The sequence below is a fragment of the Seriola aureovittata genome, chromosome 11, assembly GCF_021018895.1.
Source record: "Seriola aureovittata isolate HTS-2021-v1 ecotype China chromosome 11, ASM2101889v1, whole genome shotgun sequence".
Lineage (NCBI taxonomy): Eukaryota > Metazoa > Chordata > Actinopteri > Carangiformes > Carangidae > Seriola > Seriola aureovittata.
This window is the reverse complement of record NC_079374.1, coordinates 4,442,809-4,470,138: the sequence shown is the minus strand read 5'-3', so window position 1 is coordinate 4,470,138 and position 27,330 is coordinate 4,442,809. Positions and strand designations below refer to the sequence as shown.

Below are 27,330 nucleotides of genomic sequence, written 5' to 3'. Positions count from 1 at the left end.
GCCAAGCAAGGCGTCATAATCCAACCTCTGGCTCATGTTATATAACTTCTGTGTATCTTTGGTCCTCAGTGCTTAACCTTTCTCACATTTGGCCCCTCCTTCATCCTCCTTCAGAGGCTGTCATGTCTCCTGCTGTCCTCAAGGCAAGTGATATGTAGGGTCCACAGTCCGTTCTCTATTCAGTGGTGATCAATCCCAGTACAGGTAGATTAGACTGGGTTGTTGTGGTGAAGACAGAGCTGACCCAGGAGATGGCGGCGTAGCAGAGCGAGATCTTTTGCTAAGATCTGGCAGTCACTGGAGATTTACCCACGTCTCTCTCTCTGCACACGCCACTGAGCCCAGTTTATCCTTGTATCTGTGCTGATGATCAATTGTTGATTACACCAAGAGCCTCCTCCAGCAAATAGGAAACACAAACTAATCAACTCGTACAAAGACGGGGAGCTCGGGCCCAGTCATTCAAAAATAAAACTCAAGGCCAAATAAGTAGACTTCAAAGAAGCGACACTTTGTGCAGCTCTGAGAGGCGGAGTGACGGCGGCAGTGGTTGGTGACTACAGATGTCACAGGAAAAATATGATGAAATAGAAGTTTTGAAATAAAAAAATATCTAATCAAAGAAGAAAAAAAGAAAATATTCCATAATGTGTTGAGTATTTTGCACTTTACATGTATTTTATTGAATGTCTTGTTCCATATTGGTCATTTGGACTTTTAGTGGAACCCAACAACAGATGTAATGTAGTTGTAATGTCTTCATAGGAGTAGTCACAGTTATTGACAAATACTTTACATTGATTTTGTTTTATTCATTTTTTTTCTTCAGTCACTGTATATGTTGTTTTTAAATTACTGTAATTACTGTTTTGTATCATCGTTTCCTTGGTAGTGGCTGATAAGGAGCCAAATACATAAAGGATAAGCATTTAAAATGTCCTTACAGCTGCAGACAACTACATTTATATTTATTAAATGTTTGTGAATTGAGGAAGAAGGCTGAAAAACAACTATTTTAACACAGAATCTGAATTATTTAGCCTTTGTCTTGTTTTGGTTTCTTATTTATTTTACCCTTTAATATCTTATTCAGGATGTCAAGCCTGATGACATGTGTTTGTGTTTATTATTTAGTTTGTGACTTTGTTTTGTCTTGTCATGTTTTTGTGTTGGCACATTTTATAACAACAAAACAAAAACAACCTGAGATACAGCTGCAGTTTTGCTTTAAATGCAAGTAGAGTCTGACTGTCCACGGGGCTGTTCTATGTAAGAATTTCTATCTTCATCTCCGAGTCTCTAACGAGTCAAAACATAAGACAAGACATTCAATAGATTCAAAATTTATTATTTTAATACATACATATTATTTGGGATGTACAACAGAAGACAACCGGATCAATAATGGACGAGTGGTCCAGATTCACCCAGGGAGCCGATCAGCCAGTGACGAGGGTTGAATTTGTTGAGGGGCCGATGAACTCGCTCACTTCAGCCAGATGTATTTGTCTCCAACATCTGCATTATAACCGGGGGCGTACTTCTTCCCAGGCAGCTGCACGGATTAAGAAAAAAAAAGACTGAAGATTAAAACCAGCAGAATCACATGATACACTGAATATAAAGACATGTAATCGACATGTAATGCAGGAAGAGTGTTTATTTCATCAGCAGGGACTCCCTCAATTTTGACAGTTGAATAATCAGGTAATGAGTGAGTAAAAAAAGAAAAACCTTTGTCTCATGTGATTTTAAATGTAATATCATCAGGGTTTTTTTTTTGTCTCAAACAGCATTTTGCTGTAAAATTTACAATAGGAGCTGCGATACATCAAATGTCTTTCAAATGTGCTGCGGGAGATCACGCCACCACGAGTCACAGTTCCTCATTCCCTCCACCGAGGTCCAGCTCATGACAATATGTTGGGTCACAGCCTCCTGTAGCATTATGCAGCCTGATTTTTGCAGCAGGGGAGACAAAAAAAAAAAAAAAAAAGTCTCCAGTCAAACAGAAAAGGTCAGACCCAAATGTTTCCCCTGCAAGACTGATGATACCAAAAGCCCTGTAGAACATTCCACGTCTGACATTTGCCTTCTTGTAGCTACGAGTCGCTCAATATTTCAGGGAGGGAAAATGAGTTCAGTCATGCTGACAGTGCTGCTCCACGTCGGAGAAGGTAGAGAGAAGAAAAGTACTCAGTACAAAGAGAACAGGCACGGGTTTCACAATAATATGATTCTGTAGGGCTTAATAAAGCGCTCGGCGCAAGATTACGCAACTTATTGTTCCATTCAGGGAGAACACCTTGAAATGAGCTACGGGGTTAGACGTGTCGGTTCATCTCCATGGAAACACAAGATCCTCAAGTCCTGCTTCATAGCGCGTTTCACCCTGTTGCAGACTTGACGTGATGACAGTGAACACGTCACTGTGCGTACGACCAAAGGTCAGCGAGGGCTCAGTCCTGAAGTCCAGAGGGTGACATCTGCATTCTGCCTTTTTTTGCTCTTTGCTGCCACCAACTGTCGAGGAGTGGAATAGCCTGCGACAGGAATGCACACTCACTGTAGGATCACCACACTAACACTGTGGGGGGGGGGGGGGGGGGAATACTAATGCACACTAATGCTGTGCTGTAGTGAATAATAAGGATTCTTGTCATTTCACTTCATGCGACTCGTGACAGATAAGGCTGAAGTTTCTTGTGTCCACAGATGAAGTTTGCTTTGTGACGTGGAGGATTGTCCTGCTGGAAGTAGCCATGAGAAGACGCTAAGTAAACGGGATGCACATGGTCAGCAACAACACTGAGATGGACTGTGGCATCCAGACCATAACTGATTGTTATTAAGGGGCCGAAGAAACAAGAAAACGTTCCCCACACCCGGACTGTTGGGTCCACGGATTCATCCAGATTCATCAGACCAGGCGACGTTTGTTCCATTTGGAAACTACGACAGTCTTCAACTATTGTGGTCCATCCTCCTCAAGGTTGGACATGATGTTCGTTCTGATGCTTTTCTGCTCACCACAGTAAAGAGCGGTTTCCTGAGTGACTGTTGCATTTCTGTCAGCTCCGACCAGTCTGTCCGTTCTCCTCTGACCTCTCTCGTCGCCGAAGGTGTTTCCTCCACAGAGCTGCTGCTGCTGCTCACTGGACGGTTTTAGTTTTTGTCTCCACTCTGAGTGAACACTCTAGAGACTGATGCGTGTGAAAATCCCAGGAGATCAGCAGTTTTAGAAACGCTCTCTCTCCAGCCCACCTGGCACCGACAATCACGCCAAGGTCAAAGTCACCGAGATCACAGTTCTTCCTCATTCTGAAGTTCCTGAAGTTTGACGTGAACATTGAGTGAAGCTCCTGACCTGTATCTGTATATACACTGCACCGCTGCCACATGGCTGGCTGACTGGCTGACGGCATGAATAAGCAGGTGTTCAGGTGTACAGGTGTTCCTAACACAGTGTATTGCTAGAAATACTTTCATATTCCGGTTCTGACTCATTGGATGATTGAGCTACAGTGACAAAAATAAACGCTGGTAATGGGGTTCCATATAAATATATTAGATCCAGAGTACATAAACTGTATAAATACATTTTTGCCTCTCAATCTACACTCAGTGGGACAGAATGACAAGATGAACATGTTTAGACCTTTTTTCAAATTTAAAATATCAAAAATTGTGCATGAATACTTTCTGCAGCTACTGTGTGGATGAAATGAAGAGGATAGAGAGACAGAGAGAATGAACAGATCGTCTCTACGTACTGATTTATAGGCGTAGTATTTTTCATCATAGTCGTGAGCCCCGATGGTGATCTCCGGCAGGAATCTAGGTATGTGGGTCAGGGTTGCCACCTGCTGTTTGTCTTCCACGCTGTAAAATACAGAGAACAAGAAAGAAAGAAAAATCAGCCGGGAGCACAGTGTTTCAAACTTGCACGGCAGAGTGAAAGATGATGAATTACAACACATCTGCAGTTACAGTTGTCTACATAATTCCCTTCAGGTTCTCTGCACATTTTCCATAACGAGAATCACAAACAGCAGCTGAGATGATGACACGTTTGTGTGAAACTTCACCTTTAAGAAATCTTACTTTTGTGTAATTTGCATTTCACATGTGAAAATGTGTTCAAGCACTCATCAAGGACTCACAGCATCCTCATGTGGTGGTAGGTGACGTCATCCTGCTCCAACCACGGTCCCTTTTCAAACTTCAAATACTCAATGTCTTCAGCCACCTGCGGACAACAAACAGTTAATAAGCAGTGTACAGAAATAGAAATACTAGATTTTAGGGGTCAAAATAGCTTTAAAAAAATAAAATCCACCCAGCTACTGTCACACTCTTACCCTTTCAACGTCTTGGGGTTGGGTTGCATCGTAAGCGAGCACCTCTGACACTTCACTTAAAAGAAACAAACACAAACAAATATGAATCATGGTTGAAAGCTCTGAAGTCTGACAGTGGCCTGACATCTACTACACCTTTACCTACCTGATTTTGGGCAGAAAAGACTTCTTGTATCCCTCCTCGATGCTCTTCAAATATGTCAGGGGCACATTCTGAAGATAGGACTGAGAATAAAAAGATAGTTTTTTATCAATATCAGTGATTAAAAACATCCAACTTCACACTCCTGAGGTGGATTTTAGGCTGTTGTTCCAGTTGAAAATGGAATATAATCCCCTCTATGGAAAGTTAATGAGAAAGGTTAGATATTTCACATAATTACAGCAGTATCCTGTGGTTTCAGTCTCATTACCTTGCTGCTCTGTTTCAGCTTCTTCTGCACCTCCTCGGCTGGCAGGTCTACATAGATGACAAGGTGTGGAGGCAGAAACTCACAGACGCTAATGTTCTTCACCTCATAGTAGTGCTGCACACCTGCAGGCCACAGGGGGTTATTTCAAGACGTGCAACGTGTGGGTCAGTTTGCTTTTGTTAAAAACATCATAATGTGTTCTTTTTATCAACGCATCCGTGTGAAACCAAATGAGATACTGAGATATGAGGCGTTATATTTTAATAGGAGGTTAAATCAAGGACATTTACTTTTCATTGTGCTGCAAACCGTCCAATTCAGCCAAGTCTTCTTCCCTGTATAACTGCCGAGCTGCGGCTAAGGCTCAGATGGTACTAAACTGTCCTTGACTTCACCCTTGCTAAACAGAAATCCTTATTACAGGCTCTGAGCGCACCTATGGTCCAGTTCTGCCTGCTCTCGCATCTCCAGCTCCACGTGTGTTGAAAACCTTGGATTTATTTTAGACCACAACCTCGTCTGGATTCTTGTAATGTAGTGTTTACATGCATCGGCCAAAACGTATTTGCACAGCTTCAGCTTGTCCAAAACGCAGCTGCCAGTCTTTAAACCAAATCACAAAAGCATGATCATGTCTCTGTTATTTAAGCTTCCCGTCACTGGCCGCCTGTCCATTTCAGAATTCATTTTAAAATTTTACTCTCGACTTTTACGGCCTAGCACGGCATTTCACTAAACTCCCTGTCTGAGCTTCTAATTACCTATCCACCATCCCATGGCTTGAGATCTTAAAGTGACGGGGATTTTGCTGTTTGGGCTCCAGCCCCATGGAATAGCTTGTGAGAGGAACTTACACTAGAAAACTCGCGGTTTGCTTTTGAATCGTCACTCACAACTGGCTTTTGTTTAAATATTCTACCGTTACTTTTAACTGTTTCACATTATTTGAATTTTAGACTGAAACTTTGTCTTTTACTACTTTATTTTATTTGTCCTTTGTTTGTAAAGTGCTATATAAATAAACATATTATCATCATTATTATCTTTTTTATTAGTGACACTGCCATACTCACACTCTTTCCTGATGTAGCCTTCTTTGGACATGGCCTCCAGGAAGACCATGTCACTGAATGGGGAACGCTCCAGGATCACTCCCTGGCCTTAAACACAGAAGATCAAGATGGAGATGTTAATACACTGTAAATCATTTCACACCAATCAGTAAATATTATTACGGAAGTCAATCTACAAATATCACAAGAACTACAAGTATAATTCAAGTCCAATTCCTTTGTTAGCTGATCACGGGAAACTACACTGAACCGCTGAGTCTGTGATACCTGTGGTGAGCAGGTGTTCGATGGCGTCAGCGTACTGAAGCAGCCTCATGGTGTACATCCACAGCTGCAGCCTGTAGCTGTTTCCATCAGCAGCTTTGGGGTCGACGTAGAACTTCTCCAGGCTGCACATCCCATTGAAGTCGACAGAGAGCGGCTGCTTCTCTCCGCACATCTTGTCCAAGTAGAAGGTGTCAGGCTCAGGCATGTAGAGCATCCCTGTAGATACAGAATTATAAGTTTGAGCAGCACAAATACTGTCCACACTGTTTTTCCCACTGCAATTTATTTTTCCAATTGTATTACTGTCACCAAGACAACATAAGATCGTAAAATCAAGTGAAGGATCCCTGCAGTCGGATAGTTACCCAGCTTGTCAGCCAGCTTCTGGGCCAGTGCTCCTTTCCCTGAGGCCAAGTTTCCATCCACAGAGATGATTTTGCTGTTCTGCGTTAACCGTGGTGTCGTCCTTTCGCCCAGTGCATAGGCCCACCAGCCATACCGCAGGCTTCTCACTGAGCTTGTGTGAACACCTGCCTGGATGACAGAAAAAAAAACACCACACTTTAATGAAAACATGGGGTAATCACAGACCAGAGCCAGATAAACACAGAGCTTCCTCCAAAACCATTCTGCCTAAAGTCCCAAAAACCAACTACGTATTTCTACACTGGAACACTACCCTGCCCCAAGTCTACTATTAGTAAATTAGTTTGCAATAATTTGATTTCATTCTAATTTGTTTGTGAATATGCACAAAAATGTTTCAGTTTTTATTGCGATTTAGTGGTACATATATTAACAAAATATTGCAATTAATGAAGTTTCCCACACTGTAATTTCCAGGCAAACAACCAGCGTTGCCCGCTTCATAAACCAGCCGTGACACAGACAGGATGAACTATAGATAAATGATGGTAGATGATATAGATAGGAAAATAGAGACTAAAGACTCCTGTGTCTATTATACACTATAAAATGGTAGTAATGTAATACACCGGTGCAATTACTGTCCCTGTGAAAACTGAACTGTAGTGGCAACAACAAACCGTATACAACAAAGTGAAGATAAAAATGGTAAAAAGAAAAATGGTAAAAAGAAATGGTAACAAACAGTTTGGGAGGTTATAAGGTTCAAAGTGGTGATTCAACTTTATGGTTGCATTATAATGACAATTGTTTCTAATAATCTGTTCACCCCAATGAGTGTGCATTTGTCAGCAATGACAAATTAGCCCCAACTCACTCCTTGTGTTGGTTTCATTGAGTGATAATATTAGCAGGATTTATTTTCACCATTTTAAACAGACACTTGAGGGAACATGAAGATATAACTGAGGGCCGAATAAAACGTAAATATCTAATTAATGAAATAACTAACAGACTAAACTCTGGAGTGCTGAAGTAAACAATGAGGCGAGCAACAACTTTAAACCGACACATTTCTCGATTAAATTTCGCTAGCAGCATATCTGGACTAGCTACAAGATGCTATCTGGACTCAGTTTGTTGTGAAAATGTTACCCATTTACTCAATAATATAACATTATCTACTTCGATGTACTGACAGCTTGTTCTGTTTACTTCTTGGCCGTCAACATTATTAACTAACCAGTAGGAAACTGGCTTGTTGTTGACCGATTGTGATGCTAGCGGCTAGGAAGCTAGCTAGCTAACTCAGCTTGCCCTTGTGAATTAGAAGCGTCCGGCAGGACAGGTAAGGTTCCCATTCCGTGTGTTTTCTGGCCTCACCTTCTGCACAGCATTCACCGATTTGAAAGCATTTGCTCCCGACGGGATGACCAGCCGGATCACCCTCAGGGCCATGATTAACTGTCCTCCAAGAACCCTCCGACCTGACCCGAAAAATCACCGCAGCCTATTCTGCGACTGAATTATACGTCAGAGGTGGGGCCTTTGACTAGTCTTGTCTCATGCAATATACGCTGGACTGTGTTTAGTCAATTGCCTGAATTTATTTCGTTTTTAGCTTGTTTTGAACAGCAAAAATAATAATAATATTACAATGCACAGTAGGTAAAATTAAAAAAATAGAGCTTTTTTTCTAAACAAAACCAGTAAATTTAATTTAAAAACTCTACTGTGCTGTTTGAATGAAAGGTAGTTGATCCATAATATTAATTTGACTGCTGAATTATTTTATCTATAAAAAAATTTTCAGGGCCCAAGTTGCTTGTTTTTTTTTTCTTTTTTTCTTTTTTTAACCTGTAGTTCAAAACTCAAATGTATATGTTGATGAACACATTGATTAATTGACTAATCATATGGGTTCTATTATCAAATTTCTGTGACTATTATAATCATTCTTGTACTTATCTTTGGTTCTGATCATAGACTCCACCCTTTCCATTCATATTGCAATCTGTACATCTCCATCAATCCCTGTGAGGGGCAACTACTGTACATACTGTACTTGGACTGTTTGGCCAACTAGATCCAAGCCTGGTGTGTGTCTGTCTTTTCACTATCATGTGGTGGTATCAGTTTGTTTTAAATAAGCCTGCCCTGCCACTGTTGTCAGTAAAAGCCAAAGCCTATAATGTTTTCATGGCAATGTGACCAACTGCAGTCAAAAAGTCGACAGGAATACAAATTAGCAACTTTTATTACAGGCCCTTGGTTTTTCATCCCCAAGGTTAGTGGAAACAATTGGTTGGCTAGTTGGAGCGCTAACACAGACCAAGCTCATGAGACAGACGGACTAACAATTTTGCTTTGTCTGTTTTCCCATAAGAAATGTTAATGGTCATAGCACTACACTTACTGTCAGACAGACCAAATTTCTTGCTCAAAAAGGTGCTGCTCTGAAAATAAGAATAGTGTCTCTAAGGTTTTGTGTGAGAGACTGTGAACAGCAGGATTTATTCCCCTGATGCCAGTCTTTATGATCTCAGTTTCTTTGTTTGTCACTATGGCCCTGAGTTCAGCATTACATCAAAGGGAAAATTCTAGATGCCAAGCAACCAAGTTACTTTTATAAATGTTTCTGATCCAGCATGAAAATATATTTCAATGCTAGGAATCTTAACAACCTGGACTGAAATCTACATAATGTGGGTCCAAACAATGCTCGGTATCTCAAAATGTCTTTGCAATACAGTAATGACTCAGCAATGTGACAGGTAGTGTAAGAGGTGTGGTGGAGATGCTGTGATTAGAGCCTCATAAGTAGGCTGTAAGTGTAACACTGCTGGCCGACAGAGAGTGATACCCTGACAAATCATCCTATTCTCTTTAATTCTTATTTTACAATGGTAACACTGAGTTCTTACCTTCTGTTTATGGGCTCGTGTTTTCCTGCACTTGCACTTTCCCCTACAGCTACAAGCTCATTACCTTCACTCATGAAATCTCAAGACTTTACATAACACCTTCAGCTTGTCAACATAAGAGTATGACTCACGGGCTGTTTCCTCTGTAGGCTAGGAAACCACCAATGTAAACATGGCCGTCAATCAGCCACACCACTTCATAGTTCATAGCACTAGCTTTGCACAGTCAAATCTGCTTGCACAAACCCGCTGGCAGATATACATTTTATTTAATTAGTGTGGGAACTGCCCAGAACACCAGTTACTATCATCTCTAACTTTTGCAGTGATTTATGTTCCCCAGCTTATCTTCCGACTTCTCTTCCTCTCTATGGGGATATTATTGTAGACGTATTATTTGCAAATGTGGAGAGTTGAAAAACTGTATCTCAATCCATATGTGAGTACTCAGATTTGGAATCTGTAAACAAATCTGTAAATGTATCAAACACTGACCTTTGATGCTGCTTTTTGCATGTTTCAGTTACCAGCTTTCTGCTCTATTTGAGCCACAACACATTTAGCTAACCAATTTGATAGCCAATGTAGCTGCAGTTTTAAAGTTCCTCACGAAACATGTTTTAAACTCTGTTAAATACTTTGCTATGATTAATATTTTGTTTAACATGATTTTGACACATAAAAGGTGAAAAAAAAAATCAAACTAGAAGACGTATCAGAATGATAAGCGTAGTTAATTGGTGATCCTGTTTGTTAGCTTGTAACTGGCAGTGGCGGACACAGTTTCAGCGGTTGTGCTAATGCAAACTCTCGCTCTTTGTACTGACAAAGTTTCAGTGACCGGTGAAAGAGCAGCACATATCCAGATGGTTAGTGTTAGAGGAAACATGGGAGAGACTCAGCCACATGTTTGAGCCTCAGTCAGACCCAGACTCAGATGAGGACTGTGTTGTGACTAAAATCGACAACTAGCAGACATATCAGAATGGTTAGCATAGTTAGCATCTGTTATTTGTTTATGTTGTTTGTTAGCTTGTAACTGGCAGTGGCTGACACAGTGTTAGTGGTTGTGCTAATGCTAACTCACGCTCTCTTTACTGACAAGGTTTTGGGTTTTTGGGTTTACGTCCCCCGTCCATACAAGTCGACCGGATTGGTTACTTATTTTAATGACGTATGAAACCCTTGCTGTCCTTGGTTCACTGCGGTATCCATTGGTGAATGTAAACAAGGTTAAAATCTTGATTTTCATCAAATCAAAATCCCAAGCCCAAATAGTGGCCTCTAGAGGCTGCGATGTGTGTTACACCCCACAACATGACGTTCATAGTCGATGATCTGAGGGTAGATAAAGAAAACACTGTAGGGAAATTATAATCAAACAGGGTTTGTCTTGTTGGAAGCAGATTTCATGGAGTGAGATGTTTCATGCAAGTGGAAATTTTAATTTGATGTTGGCAGCTGGGTAAAAGTCAGTGTTTCATCAACAATATTGCGATTCCTCCTCTAGGGACCATGCATATCCTCTGCAATTTTCACAGCAGTCGGGCCATGAGCTGCCAATATTTATCTTGTTTTGGACAGATGATTGGATTAATGGACAACTGACTAATTTTTACCAGCTGTAACAGCATGGCTTGTGTTTTCATTGTGTGTGTGTGTCATTATGGCAAAATGTGGTCCTGGATCGGGAACAACCATAGAGGCGGTTTTGAGTGCTTTGACAGGTGTTTATATGTCTGTGGATAGATGTTGTCACCACGCTACTTCCCAACCATGCAAGATCCAGTCACGAAACTTTACAGGTGTGTAGTTGAGATCAAAATGAAGGCGAAGCTTGAAGATGGCTATGGTCCAACCCATGAATACGGTGGCCCTGATGGCCCAATGCACTGCAACTTAAGAAAACACAATCAAATAGACAAAACACTAACAAATTCAGAAAACAGCTTCATCAATTTGACAACACTGATGAATAAAGGACTAGTAAATATAGTTTTTGATAAACAGCAGATTGAAGTTGTAACGTGTAGTGAAAGAATAACACTGTGAAGGAAATGTGTGCAAGCAATACACCTTTGCAGCCAGTGTTGAGAGATAAATTCATTCAACACACACACATATGGTACATACACACAGTTACAGTATCAAAACTTTCCTTTGTATACATCCTGACACACAAAGACACCTACCCCCCCCCCACCCCCACCCCCTACCCCCCCACAGGAACCGGAGTAATTAGTCAACAGTAAAACAACAATACTCAACATTCAGGTCTCACGGTTGAAACCCTGTGAGGCCAGCTGAGGGGTTTGGCAAATCTCTCTCTGCCAAATTTCCCCTGGTTTTACAGCAGATTTTATTTCTCTCCTCTGCAGTTTGGACCGGTTTTAACAGTGCCAGCAGGGAGGAGGTTATCTGCACTGTTTATCATTAAAACAACTGAAAAACATGGCAACCAAGATGGTAGCCTACATTTTCTGCTCTACCCTACACCTGCCTGAAACCATACAAAGAAACCTACAGCAGCAGAAACACTCTTCAAATTGACTTTATGAAATATACTATATAATGAAATGACGACTTATCAATAACTAACTGCCAAAATGTGTCACTGTTAATGTCACGTTACGTAAAGAATTAGTTTTACAAATACGAGTTTTACGATGCACCTGGTCTTGTTTTTGTGTTGTTGTTATTTTTTCCAATGGGGTCACTCCAACAGTCTCTGACCGGAGCTGAAACAATTGGTCCATTCATTGATTAGATGATTGAGAGAATTTAGACTAATTGCTTCATTGTTTAAGCTATTTATCAGGGGAAATTGTGAAGTTCTCTATAGAGTTCCAGCTTCTCACTTTCAACGATTTTTGTTTTCTGTGTTTTTTTGTGTTTTGTTGTGAGTTTTTTTTGTTTGTGTTGTTTTGTCTTCACAGAAAACTGAATATTCTCAGGTTCTGAAATGCAATTTGGTGACATCACCATTTTCCTAGACTAAAGAATTAACCTAATCAATCAATCAATCAATCAATCGAGTAAGTAAGTAATGAGTTTGTACCAAATAGTAGCCTAACCAAAATGTTTCAAAATGTGTCGGAAGAGTGAAGTTTCTCAGTGTCAACAGTTTATTTTTGCTCCTGTTGCTCTGAGCACTGAACACTGAAGCTAAGTTGTTATGAACTGAAGGGCAGCTTTCATAGTATCATCAAAATCTATATCCCGTACATAACATTTAAGGGATGTTAAACTATAAGGGGGCAGTGTAAGTAAATGATGTCACGTCTTATTATTATGATAACAAAACATTTATGTTATGTAAAGTGCAACATGTTTCCCTACAAGATCCCCTTATATAACAGTTAGTGTTTCAGGGCAGTTCACAGTAGACTTACAGCACTTGGTTAAAATTAGAGAATGATTAAGATTTTTAGAGAGACATTTTTAAAAGTTAATGCTCATGCTTCTGCATCATTTCCCAGCACTTGACCCTGACCACCGTCCTCCCTTAACATTGACTAAGAGCTTCAGTTGCCCAACCACAACCAGGGCACAGGATGAAAACCTATGGCTTCTGTATGTGTAGACCTACTTGTGGTATGTACTTCCAAGATTTTATAAGAACAAAAAAAAACAAACAAACAACTCTCCTGGTATTTCTGACAGTGAGGTCTCTCCCTCTGGCCTCCCACCAAACACACAGTAACCTCCATACCTAGATAATGACATCACACCACAACTCATCGACCACACAAGTGCAGACGAACAGAAGTCATGATCCTCACGACCTGATGTTCATTTCAGTGGAGCTGTGGTCGAGGGTGTAATGGAGCTCAGTTACATCTCACTGTGTTAAAAACGGCGCCCCCATCTTCCTCCCCCCACTCACCTCCCCTCACCCCCTGTCTTTCACACGCAATTCTTCCCTGCACAGAGGGCAGCGGTCCTGCTTCTCCTCAAGCCTCTGCCTGTTTGAAAAGGACTCAGGATATCTGACGCTTTACTTTTCCCTCCCGTGACTTCAGCTGCAGCATCAAATCTCATCAGAAACCTGTAAAATAAAAACACTGATGAACTTTAGATGGTGTACAAATGAAAAATGTAAGTATATAACAGGAAGTCGGAATCAAGATTTAAATCATGCGCGCGTGTTTTCTGAGCAAAAAATTATGACTTATCATCTGATAATCATGACATTGTGGTTGAAAATGATAAAGTAGAATATGAAACTATGAGACAGAATTTCCTTCTTCTACCCTTCACACATGCAGTGTAGGTTTGCTGACCACAGATGGTGTTAATTTAACAATGTGCAGCTCAACACCCAAACTTTCACACATTTTAACTAAGAGAGTCAAATTCTTGAGAAGGTATATCATAGGTTATCCCCTCTCTAAAGCTATGACTGAATATCTTTAAAAGTTGCATGCTGAGGCGCGGCTTGTGAACAGGCAGCTGCTTTGGGGTCCCAGGCCGTAGGGGGCCCCCTTATAATAAACTGTATTTTCATCATTGACGTATTCATTTATTCACATATTCATTTGTTTTCTTGGTCTCAAAGAGCTTACATGCCGAGAACAAAGAAGAGAAAGCGATCTTCATTTCTTCAGCTTTAAATACTTTGACCCCAGGACGAGACCGAACTGTTGAAATGATGAAATCGAAAAAAAATGTTGCAGTAATAGGTTAAGTTTGAGGGAAGCTCTGCAGTGGGTGGAGAACAATAAAAGCCAGTGAGGTATATCTGGCCTTCCTAAATGAAAACCACTGCAGGGCTGAATAAAAATATTACTGTGAAGTGAAATAAAGACATCGAGCCTGGTGTTGATGGCTGTGCGCTGGTGGCTCTCACACAGGAATGCACCGGGCCAAATAAACAAGCGCACAGGACTGGATTAAACCCATGGGAACAGTTGCACAGCGCTCACCAGCAAACCACACGCCAAATTCTGCGGCGCGGCAGCTGCCATGCTCGCATTTCCCATTTTCCACAGTCCTCAGCTGGATTTCTCTGTTACCCTGCTCAGTGTGGGGGTCTCTGTCACCACACGTAGCCTGTGGGTGGGTTGGTTAGCTTTAACTAGCTCTCAGGGGAGGAGCGGCCGGATAAGCTGAATTGAAAGTGCTGAAAAACTTTTCTTCTCTGTTGATCCATTTCTCAGATGCAATTTTGTAAAAAATCAGGAAAAAAAAGTAATTGTTCATTACTTTTACATTACAGTTACACTTGTATAATATATACACTGCTCTCTTGTTCATAATTTGCCTGACAGATGGTGATACAGTATTTTCTGCACCATCCAGCCTGACACTCTAATCTAGCTTCTTCAGCAGGAGCCACTTTCACAAAAAACAGACTTTGACTACGGCTCAGATCAAACCGACGGTCAGACTTGAGGTAGAAGACATCTACATCCATCTGTTGCACAAATCTGTCTAGCTCTTAATTGTCTGAAGTAGGACTAATTTACCGTGATTTCTGGGTAAATTAAACAGAAAAACACGGCTGACTGAGCCAGCCTCGTCAAACTCGCTCGGCTCTGTTTACTCCAGCAGAAAATTTTTGCCTTCTGGAAGAATTCAAAGGTTACCAGAAGATTTTAGTGGGAAAATTCAGCAAAGAGACAAACAATACAAAAAGCAGCATAAAATCTCAGCTACTGTGGCGTCCTAACGTGGCAGGGCTCAGCTCTTCTGCAAACAGACAGAATGACGGATGTCAGAAATATTGTTGCGGTTAGAATTACTAGAAAACCACAATCTATGAGCTATTTATCTTTTTTGTTATTTGGTGCTACTGGTTAGCAGGTGTCACTAAGTTAGCCCAGGGCATCTAAAATACAATTTGCAGGACACATATGAATGAGGATGTGAGCCCTGGTCTCTGGTGTGACAGTGCTGCCACCTGAATCACCTCCTGGCCACCTCAAAACATATTTGTGTTGCAGTTTACTTCTATAGAAACATCATTTCTAGCAGACAGAGGTTTGCCTGAGGGAGGGTGATGAACTTTTTAGGCTTAAAATGAGACTGTCTTCATTTTTGTGAAACTGTCTAACCTGCATTAAAGACTGGCCTAACTACTACAGACCAGTTCTTAAATATCTCTGTGAAACTGGCCCCAGGAGTTGAGGTATTCTCACCGTTATAGCAGCATGAAGTGGCTCTTTTTCCTGCCTGTTTTCAAATCAGGAGCTTGATTGTTTGTGCAGTTTGCAGCTGCGGTCACATGATTGTGACTTTTCTGACAAGTCATCTCAGATTGCAAACATGCTTGTTGATTGCTCTTCTGGCCCAGTAGATGCCCGGTTTAAAAGCCCGAATCTGGCCCATACACAGCATGATGAGTATGATGCTGAGGACAATAGCCAGATTTGGGCCGTGGGGCCAGGCGTATACTGAGCCAGAATAAAACGAGTATGCAGCCCAAGTGTCATTTTACTATCTTGGATGACCAGTAACATTATGTTTTATATTGTATGCTGAAATATTTCACTTCATAAATCGTCTTGGTGCAGAGGCTGCTGCACACGTTGTTTTATTTCCTTTATGTAAGCTGACACGGGTTTTACTGTAGCCTTGTGCACATAGTGTAATTCACTCTTTCTTTAATGTATGACATAGTAGATTTCAGTTTTCACCAGGAAGTAATTAGTGTAATTGCTAGAAATCGAGCACTACCGCACTCATCGCATCACTGAGAAAAGCAACTTGATTACAGACAGATTACCACAACACAGCTGATGCCCACAAGTATGTAAATGATTAGTGGCATACAATGTGTGTGTGTGATAATGAAGACATTTATGAATGACTGATGATGACTGTTTCTAACCGATCATCAGAATTGGTGTTAAAGGTTTGATTCCAGTGGATTCACAAGATCGTTGCAGAGATCTGACCAACAAATAATCAAGTATACAGATTGATCAGCCAACAAATAAACAAACAACAGTTATTTCAACTCAGAATATCTACTTCGTCTGTGAGGGTGTCATGTCTACACAGCTGGTGCTAGGCCTCAGAATCGGGAGAATGTTACTATGACTGTGAATATGTCTTTTTTTCGAGTTTTGATACCTGTGGCCTGCGGGCAGAGTGTATCCTCTCTCTGAGACAGAGACATAACAGAGCGAAGCCTCCACCTCAGGCGTCTCTCAGTCATCTGTGAGTCAAACTGTCAGCTGTCAAAGATACACTGCAAACACACTGCTGAATGATGAAATCAATTGCTCCCCTTCTTTCTTTCTTTTTCTTCAGCACTTTTTCTGCACTTTGAGGTTTGTTGCAGTGCGTTTGTGTTACAGCTTTTCTCTTTTATTAAGATGTAAATTTGGAAACAGAAGTACATGTTTTTACAAAGCTGACACGAACTACAAAACGGTGTCTGAAAAAACACAAAAAACTCACTCACTAGAGACGTCAAACATAAAAACACCCCCACGGTTTATTTTATTGTTTACAAAACAGTGCATCAAATCATACATTTATAAATTTATAAACAAAAACAACATTAAAACTGCATGTTGAAATCTGCTTTTAAAGATACTTCTTCTGCTTATGTTTTATGTCATGTTATGTGCTGCCATGTTTTTATGTTCTTTGTGGAAAGCAAATTCCCAGATGGGAAATAAAGGTTTCATTCATTTCATTCAGTGACTGACAAACCTCAGGGAATGTGAACATACAGTGACAGATGCTGTTATGAGGAAGTAAAATGTGTCCAAGATAAATAGAATAAAATAAATACGGAGGTAGGGTGTGGAGAGTGGGAGGTGTGCATGGTCTCCATGTTTCTCACTACCACTTTCTCAGAAAGAAGCTTTTCAAATAACTGAAATCAAATTATGACTGCATAGTGCATAGCCTGACTACATAGTGAGCTTCTTATTTCAGAGAGGAGATTAGTAATGGTTTTAATCAGTGAGCTGAGCTGTGAATTGTACATACAACATACAACAACATACAACATAATTTTCGTCCAAGGAAAATGTATCAAAAGAAATAAAAAATAAAAAAAGATAAAAAATGAATAGTAAAAGTCCCGTATTTACACTTCCTGTGTTTTATTTGAAGCGTTGATCCATAAGAAGATATATTTGTGGTTTTAAGAAGCAAAAACCATCTCAAAGTAGTTTTACATCTCCTCTCTCAGGCTTCTCTCTGGAGCTCTAGTAACAACAGGTCGGTGAGCCAATCAGAAGAGAGGAGGCTCTGAGCCTCTCTTCTATTGACTGAGCCAATAAAAAATAAAGCAGATAAAGCAGGTAAAACACTAAGAGAAACCAAATCCTGCAAGGTTTGGATGGTGGGTCCAGGTGGGCGGGGCTTGGTGACTGCTTTGTTGTGACATCACAAAGTTCCAGAAGTCCTGACGGCTGGTTTTAAGGCTCAGTTTCTGAATACAGGCTGTGTGCATTTCTCTGTGGACTGAGGCTTTGATACTTTCACAGTATTAATATAGAAGCTAGACCTGATCTATAATCAAACTACACATGGACAGAGACCTTTATACAATATGGGACTATAAACTGGGTGGTTAAATTATTAGAAACCAGTATTCAACAGCACCACAAACTACATCCTACAAAATGATCATGAAGTTGAAGGTAAACCTTCATGGTGGTAACATTTATTGCATTTATTGCCTGCATTGGTTATAGCTAGTTATAGCTAGGTGTACCTAATAAACAGGCGACTGGGTGTATGTCTTCATTTTTTGCAGCTGTGAGCCGCTCCTCCATTTCCTTTGTGCATTGCATTGTAGGAAAAAACAGCACATTCAAAAAGACATTTCCAAGAGGATGTTGAGTGCAGTCTGACTAAATTTGCCACTTATTGTCCTACCTGCTTAGAAATACATTATACAGCAGTGTACACGGTAGACAGCTCTGACGGCATACATCTGGTTATTTTTGTTCTCGAGCTGTTTCTCATGGTTGGGCTTGGCTCCTTAGTTCAAAGAAAATTAAAGGGAAATCTTAATGCTACCGCATACAATGATAGTTTAGACAAAGTCTGCTTTTAATGTTGTGGCAGGCATTTGGGGAAGGCCCTTTCCTGTTCCAACATGACAATGCCCCTATGCACAAAGCCAGCTCCATGAAGAAATGCTTTTCCCAGATTTGTGTGTGGGAGAGATTTGAGCAGCTTGAACACCTTGGGCAGGAAACATCACCCAACATTGCCGGTCTGATCTCAGAATGGAAACAAATTCCTGCAGCCATGGTCCCAAATCTTGTGGAAAGCTTGAAACTGGAGTAGTGGACGCAGCATATCACCAGAAGAGACGCTCAACAATCACATATGGTGTAATGTTTGTGTCTCCACATACTTTGTTTGAGTGTTAACATACTTTTGGCCATGTAATGAAGTCTGTAGTATGAATAGTTTACAAATAAAAAGTGCCCATCAACTTGTATCTTTTTAACTTGTCCTGCTGGGACAAAACTTTGTGGCTGTTTATCCTCTTTCTTTTTAAGATCTACAGCGGCTTTGACCATACTGGACGTAGTATTGCACTGAAATGTGTTGAATTCATTAACATGCCATGAAAGGAGAAAGGGTTCTGTTTGAGACTAAGGTTTAAATATATGATTACAACAGCATATCTTAATATAAATATAGTTGGGAAAATGACATTAAAGACAGGTTGTAGCTGTTCTGCACCTTTATGATTTACATATTGAACAAAAACAAGATAATATACAGTATTATGCAAAGGTTTTAGGCACTTTTGATGTCTGGATTCTTGTCTATCACACAGTACTGTAAGGGAGGCATCTGATCGGTCCTGAATTCATTCTGCAGCAGAACAACAAGTCCGAACATACAGCCTGAGTCATAAAGACATTTCTTCAAAGACAAGAAGAACAAGGATTCCTGCAACAGATGGCTGGACCCCCACAGAGCTCTGATCTCAACATCATGCAGTCAAGTCTGGGATTACATGACTAGATAGAAGAAACAGAGACAGACTTAAATCTGAACTGAGGCAAGTTCTCCAATATGTTTGGAACAACCTTGAAAAACTGCATGCAAATGTACCTACGGTGGTTACACAAAATATGATTCAGGTTGTTTATTGCACTAATGCATCTTCATTTTACTTTTAGTGCCTACAACTTTTGCACAGTACTCTATGTGCATCAGATATTATCCTGCTGAATAGCTCAGGAAAAAGTCCATTCATGCAACATTTACATTGCCTGAATGTTGAAATTTGCCTAAGTATTATGGAAATTATTAGGGAAACTTTTTTATGTATAGTATTTCCAGCTCTGGTAGGAAATCTCAACCAAACAAGAAAATTTTCCCAACTAAGTCAACAATCTCAACACATTGTGGATGTTACAAGCAGCAGCAAACCTACTTCAGTCATAAAGAGCCCAGTCCACCTTAAAAACACAGCTCTGACGGACTGTACGCACATTTCCTGAAAACGCCCCGTGCAAGAGAAAAAAAAAGGAAAACTTAAATGACTCTGAATAATAATAATAAAGCGGCGTTGTTTATCCAAAGAAGGTGGGTTGGACATAGGCTGAATTCTGCGCCAAACTTTCCTAAACTTCTCCTTCCTCCCCCTCTTCACAAAACTTAGCAGCAGCGTTCAGTCTAGTGCCACAGTTTCACCCTCACAGCACCGCCGACCAAGGTCAGCGACGGTGGCCGCCCACAGGATCTGTCAACGCGGCAGCAAACCTCCGCGGACCCCGGCAACTTTTTTTTTTTTCTTCTTTTTTTTTTTTTTAACTCTTTTTGGTTTGTTTGTTTGTTTGAACATGGGAGTTGGACTCAGTGGCTGAACAAAACCACCGTCCACCGACCACGGATGGAGGAAGCCCCGGTAGCCCAGGAGTGAACGAGGCAAACAAACGTTAACCCCCAACGTCAAGTTTGTGAACGTTAAACGAAGTGACACCATGTTGGGAAACCCGGGGACTTATGCTAACAAGAAGAGGAAGAAGCCTGTTCTCAAACAGTAAGACTTGACCACAACTCTAGTGCTAAAATATACGTCTTTCTGTTTAATTTAAACATTCAAGTTGTCGTTTTTGTGGTTATCCGAGTTTCTGTTAAACTATTGGCGTAAATTTTGAACTAAAAGTTACGTACGTTTCACGTTGGCCAACGTATAAAACAGTAAATGCAAAAAAAAAGTCGGTTTAGTTTAAGTGCTGCAAGTTATAAAAAGATGGGTCATAAATAAAATGCTTAAAATGAAGATAAACCTATTTAAAGTCGATTGCAAACGTCTATCATCGACATGTGACCTGTACATTCAGAGCAAAAGTTATGATATCAACAAGTAATACTCGTTAAGTTTGGTTCGTGTGTGTGCGCGTGCGTACGTGTGTGTGTGTGTGTGTGTGTTGAGAGTGAGTTATGGTCTCTTTTTCTTTTCTTTTTTTCCTTTTTCGCTTCCCACTTTTTCGGACTACCTTAAGAAGTGTGTGTCTAGCTTGGATCTGGCATGGATATCTTGCCCTCGCGCATTAATCACAATCAAGTTGGAGAGTCGGCTGCTGCTCTCACGCGATGCTCCGAGGAGGAGGGGGGGGGGGGGGTGGAGGGGGGGGGGTATGCGAGTATGTTATTGTAATCTGATACGGCCTTGCTCTTCATCGTTCTGGGATCAGTACTGGCTGTGTGTGTGTGTGTGTGTGTGTGTGTGTGTGTGTGTGTGTGTGTGTGTGTTTGTGTGTTTTTTCCCCACCTGTTTTGTCTTCTTGACTTTTTTTTTTTTTTAAGTTTAATGCTCAGAGAACCAGGCAATACATTTATTCATAGACTGTACTTTGGACTTTATATTTCAACACATTTCTGAGGAAAATGTGTTACTTTTAAAACACCACTTTATTTATTTAACAGCTAATAAGATAGATACACCCATAGCTATACATGTGCTGAATATGCACTGTACAATGGTGGTAATATGATATACCATAATACGCGGTACATTAGTGCAAGTTGGGTGGCTATATACAGAGAGCTGCACAAACTTTGAGGGATCAGATTAATTCGATAAATAATAAAAAGTCCAGGTGAGCAGTTTGTCCTGTTACAAGAGGAAACTATTATGCCAGAACACAGAGGAGAACCTCTGTAGTGCAAATTTTAACTACATTTTTGGGAAAATCGTGGCTGCAATAATCCTGCTTCCACATCAGCTTCAGGTTTGTTCCTGCGCAAGTTGGGTAAATTCCTTAAAGCTGCACTCATCAATGTATTTCTATAAACAACAGATCACATGACTGTGTGATGAGAAAAGAGTTGCTTGTAGTGACAAACCCACAGAGGATTATCACTTGTTTCTGATATCGCCTTCGGCTTCATGAATTGTTTTAGTGTTTTTCACGTCATTGTTTTGTTTTTTCCACCATCATCAGCCTCATTAACAGCTTTTTTTTTTCGGCAACAAAAGCTCCGATAAACCCATTGTACACTACTGGCCCAGCCCCAAACAATAGACAGACACTGGACCATTTAGCAGCTAAAAGGCCAGGGGCCGGTTGCACAAAACACCATAGGTTTTCTACAGAAGTATGACACTTAAGGTTTAATTTCTCCTTAGCTGAGGTAGTTACTTAAGGGTGTTGTTAAGTTATTTACAGCAATGAAAGATATTTTACAGCTGGTAAAATTCTACTGTTTCCATGGAGACTGCTAATTTTGCTGTCATTAGCACTTGTGATACCTGTTGTCGCTTTTGGGATAGGAGTAACATTAAAGAAGCTCTCCACTATCTCATCCTCCCGTTGTTTGGACAGGAACTTCACCATGGTGAACTTTGGTCGCTAAGGTCTTTTGTGCAACAATTTAACCGACTTTAAGTTAAGTTTAAGACTAAGATAAGGAGAAAACCTTAAATACCTCAGTGAACATTTTAAGGAAACCTCAAGGAGAAAACTTTAGGGTGTTTTTATTTTAAAGAAACTAAAACTCAGACTTCAAGGGAAATCTTAACTTAAGGTGTTTTGTGCAATTGGCTCCAGATGTTTTTCTTAGGAGTTGGTGGAGACCAAAATAGAGCAAGAAGAGTGAGTATTGGACATCTGTGAGTGACCCAAAGTTTCATACATATAGTAAGTGGGACACTTGAGCAGATAGCTTCTGGTAATCTCTAATTAAACCTCTAATTGCCCCCCCTCACAATTCATAACACAGGACGGGGTCCAAACATTACTTTTAAATTGACTGACACTGAAGTAATAATAAAAGTTTGTTTACAAAAGTAATTGTAAACACAAATTGGTAATAATGCCTTTAAAATTAGTAGCAGTTCTATTTTACAATGATTTAAAATCAGAGTGTAGTAAGTGTGAATAGGCTGTTCCCAGTGTAAATCCCAAAATAAAGAGGTGGCCTGTATGCAGACGTCTGTTTCTGAAGATGTGGGACTGAGCACTGAGGACTGAGGTTTCCTGGACGGCCCAGCTGGGCTCAGCTGCACAAAGGCACCACTGAGGCTGACTGTAAAAAGCTGTGGTCACTCAACAAGGGCATTCCACGGCAGATCTGGCCATCCAAATTCTCTGTTTTATTACCCAGATTCCTTCTGTGTGTGCTGCCAGTGTGCTTTGCCATGAATTCAACTATGTTATTAAAAGTACCTATTTAATGTTTTCTATGCACCACTTTGCAAATGAGAACAAGTCTCCCAGCAGTCTCACAGCAAACCTTTTTTTAGTCAGTTTGCAAGCAACATTGTTCTCATGCATTTAACCACTTAAACACTCAATCATTTACTTAACGTCCAAAAATGCGAACTCACAAGTTCCAAATTGGCGACCATCCTCTCATGACAAGCCCACATTTATAACGCTACTGTAGTCCTTCAGTTTGACAACCAAACAGCAAGAAGTGACAGTGATTTATTGCATTGCTTTTCACACATTGCTGTTGTACTTGCAGTGCAGCACTGTTGAATAAACAGTAACACCAGAGTAAATTCATTTGGAACCTGCTGCATCATTTCTTACCCCTGTACATTATTACTTTTTAACTGCAGCTACATGTTGCTGTGAAAAATAGTCATCTTGAAAATATGGGTTAATTATACTGTAAAGGGCCCATTAAAAGCCCTCCAGGGTGCTAAGTGGTAATGTGTGTGAATGTGTACCTAACACTGTGGATCATAAGTTTATTATAGGTTATACACTTTATAATGTGGCCATTTATTTTAGCAAGCAATGGTATCCATAATAGGATAATAGGGATAATATGCTTCACCAAAGGAAATATTGTTTTGCATAGTAATCTAAAGGGATTGTGAGAAACACACACACAAACACACACACACACACACACACACAAACCAACTGCAGGCAGACATGCTGATAAGAGGTGTGGCACAACGCCAAAACACTCTTGGTGAACACCTACGCAGTTACCCTTTGTTCTTTGCCCTTTGTTTTATTTTCAAAGAAGAGTTAATCACTTTTTTTTTTATCATGTCTAACACTCTTACTGGAAGAATTACCATCAAAGACAGAGTTTGAAATAACATCTACAGTAAATGATGTGTGTTGAATGGAATATTGATCTGAAGTAACTTTAATAGCCCTAACCTCAAGTAAAACTCGTTTTCTTATTATGTTATTATCTCATTAAAATTTGAAAACTGTAATGGTTTTTAATTAGTCTCATAATTCATTATGTCTTATATGGTGGAGCAGGGTAAAACATAAACACATATTCTTGTCCAAGTTCCTGCTAAATGAATATGATGTAAAATATATCTCAGTACAGTGAAGCACTATCTCTAAAAGTTATAAAACGCTTTGCATGTGTGATAATAAGATAGAAGCAACCACTGCTTCCCTCCCTCACCTCTTAGACAGCTGAAGAGGCTGCTTCCTAGAGGACTACACACGCCAGAACTTTCAGCCCAAACAAACTCCAGCCCTAGAGCTTTTAAAAAAACTTTTGGCACAAACCTGACTGCCTCTGAAAAAGTTTTTGATTTGCTCCTTCCTGGAGGATGGTACTTTCAGTGGACTCCTATAAGACACCTCCTCCCTCTGCCCAAAAAATGAAAAATGTCTTCTCATAGAAACTCCTGCATCCAATTCTCCACTGTGTCTCCAGATAGTCCACAGTTTCTCCAGAACAGAGCTAAATACCCCACTTTCACGTCTCTGAAACTCCTCTGGAGATAGCAAATTCAGCCATTTGTTGGCGATGCCTCAGATTGAATCTGCCCTCGATGCCCTTTTCTGTGTGTTCACGATGCTTTTTAATTTTGTTTTGTGCTTTACTACTGAGCAGCATTTTTACCATTTTCTGTGGCGTGAACATGAGTGATTTTTTTTGTTCCCTCCCGGCATGAGCGTTAAGTCAGAAATCTTTACGTTTGTGCGACTGCAAAACTGTTCATGTTCAACAATAATTGCTGCCACTCAGCTCCTTACGATCGAACTGCTCTTGTTGTAACTCAATCATGTTCTTTGTTCTTGTACATTTATGTACAACACATGTTTTTGTATGAGCTCTCTGTCTGGAAAGCGCTCTCTAAGGCCAGAAGCTGCTTTTGTAAACTCACTTCCAAAGTTGCAGTCTTTGTTTGTCTGCAGTCAAACATGCGTATAAAAAGCACACTTTTCATACTTGTGAGCCGATGAGTCATCCCTCTGGATGTGGCGGACACTTCATCTTCTTTAAGCAGACAAATGTGTGTCAGTAGACTTGGTTGCAACATGGGCGGCCTTATATCTGGGGCAGAGGTGTTTGGGTTCATGTCTTAGATTGAACCCACCCCCCCCCCTTTCACTGTTGAGATAAGGAATCCCAATAGAAATCAATGAATGAGGTAAACCTTTTCTACAATGAATGCCCTGATGTCTGCAGCTCAACCCCGTGATCCATAGCAAATCAAGGTGGAAAAAATGGTTCTGAATGCTGGCTTTTGTCTCCGCGAGGCATTTCTCGAGAGTGAGATCAGTCCTGCTTCGTTTCTGAAAAGGTACGGCTCGGGTCTGTGGCCAGCAATTGAGTTTAGGCTCTATTCCCTGCAGACTATTCAGTGGCAGAGGAGGAAATTTAATAGCCTGTCATTAACCGAAGTTTCGGTAAAGAGAAAAATTTAGGCAACGGCAGAGAGCTTGAAGCTTGAAACTGCAGATATGCTACAGCGGTAGTTGACTTGGAATAGCTGTTGATGTTAAGAATACTCTGATGCATTTTAGGGCTGAAACCAAGTGATTTAATGTGATTAGAATTGGCCAGTATAGAACACTGATTCGTTCCTCCTCCTAAAGATTTGGAGAGTAAGCTGGGTCTCAGCCAGTTTAAACAGCTGTATGCTGAACATTAAAACTATCAGTGACTGAAGTTCACTGTCAGTCTCATGCTCAGGGTTTGCATGGTAGCCATGTTTGATCTGATCTGAAATAACAACAGCAGTTACCAATTAAGTTAATTAACCTTAATAATTCATATTTAATAAAAATCAATGCTATTTTTCACTGTGCAAGCTTTTGTTAGTGCTTAAAGATATGTTCTTGACAGAGCGGTTTGGCAACATCAAGGGGAACATTGCTTATCAATACCTCATCTATCAAATTGGGTCACATAACCTCATCAGACTCCACACTCCTCCTGCACAATGCAACTTCACAGCTGTACATCAGGGAGGCTGGCTTGGTGATAGAGATGCCCAATCCTGCAAGAGAGAATTCAGATTCATCCAAGAACTGATTCCCAACAATTAGGGGATGAAAGCACTTTACTAGAACTAGACTAAACTTGTAAGATGATTCCTGCTCAAGTCAAGTTATCTGCAGGGCGCTTTTCCTATAGAGGACTAGACGTTACTATTTATAATATTGATTAAAGAGATCCAGCAATTCCCAACAGGGTTTAGGAAAACTTCCTTTTAAGAGGCAGAAACCTCGAGCAGAACGAGGCCCAGGCCGGGCGGCAGAAATACCTGGGGGTGGGGGGCAGGAAGGAGAAAGGGAGAAGAGAAAGAGAGGATGCTCATGTGCCTGAGGGAGCAGGCAAACTAAGTAAACAAATACATCATCAAGTTAGTTACGATGGAAATTACATTAGTTCATTTTGAGTTAAGTCATAAATCTGCATGTATCTGAATATCTATACTGCCACACCTTCGGTTTACTGTCATAATAAGATACTTATACTCTTGAGACTTATCTATTTGTTCCTGACAGGAATGAGCTGACACATATTTTCATGTGGGTGGGTTCTGAACGGTCCGAAAAGGTTCTTTACCGCTGAATGTACCGGAGGCCTGTTGGGGTCTTAAAAGCTGTGAGCCACTCTGAGTTTTCCTCAGCAGGTGTGTGGTGGAGGGACGACAGCAGCGGTGTCGTGTGCCGTCCCAATTTGCTCCCTTTCCCTGACACTTGGTTTCACTCCCGGTTTAACATGTGTGTCTGATTTGTGAGTAATGACATGTATCTCCAGCGAGCCTCGTGAGTTTGTGCTCTGTGCTTTCAGCATGGGTGGTCAAGAGAAAGTCAAGCGGAGCAAATAAAGCCGCTGTCACGGTAAAACACTGGATTCCATCTTGACAAACTACATAAATAGCCAATGGAATGAGTTGTGGTAATTTTGTATATTTTGCGTGCTGCTGTCTGCACTATTTACTCTGGACTGGAAATTGTTTCCTTGAGAGAGAAACACCACTTTGTCTTGTTTTCGTGTTTGAAAAAAATAGAGAGTGGACTGGCTTTCTTTTTTTTTTGCCTTCAATAAGACCAAACAGACTGGTTCATCTCACTTAAGATAAACAGTCTCGGGCATGGTATGACTTTACTTTCAGATTGGTAGTTAACAGCTGCTATAGGTAGGTAGTTGTTGAGTCCAACCTGAATGTGAGAATCTCCCAGTTAAAAAGTTAGGCAACTAACATAATTGATTTACACTTATTAACCTTAATAACTCCTAATTGAGACCTTAAGGA

At 40.6% G+C, this 27,330-nt stretch overlaps 2 protein-coding genes across 4 annotated transcripts in view; one reads left to right on the top strand and one right to left on the bottom strand.

The window, feature by feature from the left end:
* Positions 1-1,327: 1,327 nt before the first annotated feature.
* On the bottom strand, positions 1,328-8,021 carry ndufa10 (NADH:ubiquinone oxidoreductase subunit A10). Its single transcript, XM_056388451.1, has 10 exons — positions 7,864-8,021; positions 6,480-6,648; positions 6,115-6,330; positions 5,848-5,934; positions 4,775-4,896; positions 4,507-4,586; positions 4,362-4,416; positions 4,164-4,249; positions 3,774-3,882; positions 1,328-1,555 (listed from the first exon to the last, which is right to left on the bottom strand). The coding sequence occupies exons 1-10, from the start codon at positions 7,936-7,938 to the stop codon at positions 1,487-1,489; spliced, it is 1,068 nt and encodes a 355-aa protein (XP_056244426.1). The 5' UTR covers positions 7,939-8,021; the 3' UTR covers positions 1,328-1,486.
* An 11,842-nt stretch (positions 8,022-19,863) lies between these two features.
* ahr2 (aryl hydrocarbon receptor 2) overlaps positions 19,864-27,330 on the top strand; it is a 31,841-nt gene continuing 24,374 nt past the window's right edge. For 2 of the 3 annotated variants that reach the window (XM_056389020.1, XM_056389019.1), the window contains exon 1: positions 19,865-20,382. In XM_056389020.1, the coding sequence (XP_056244995.1) occupies positions 20,324-20,382 (59 nt within the window). In that variant the 5' untranslated portion in view covers positions 19,865-20,323. Of the gene's footprint in view, positions 20,383-27,330 lie in introns of all 3 variants that reach the window. The other variant, XM_056389018.1, reaches the window with a different exon arrangement.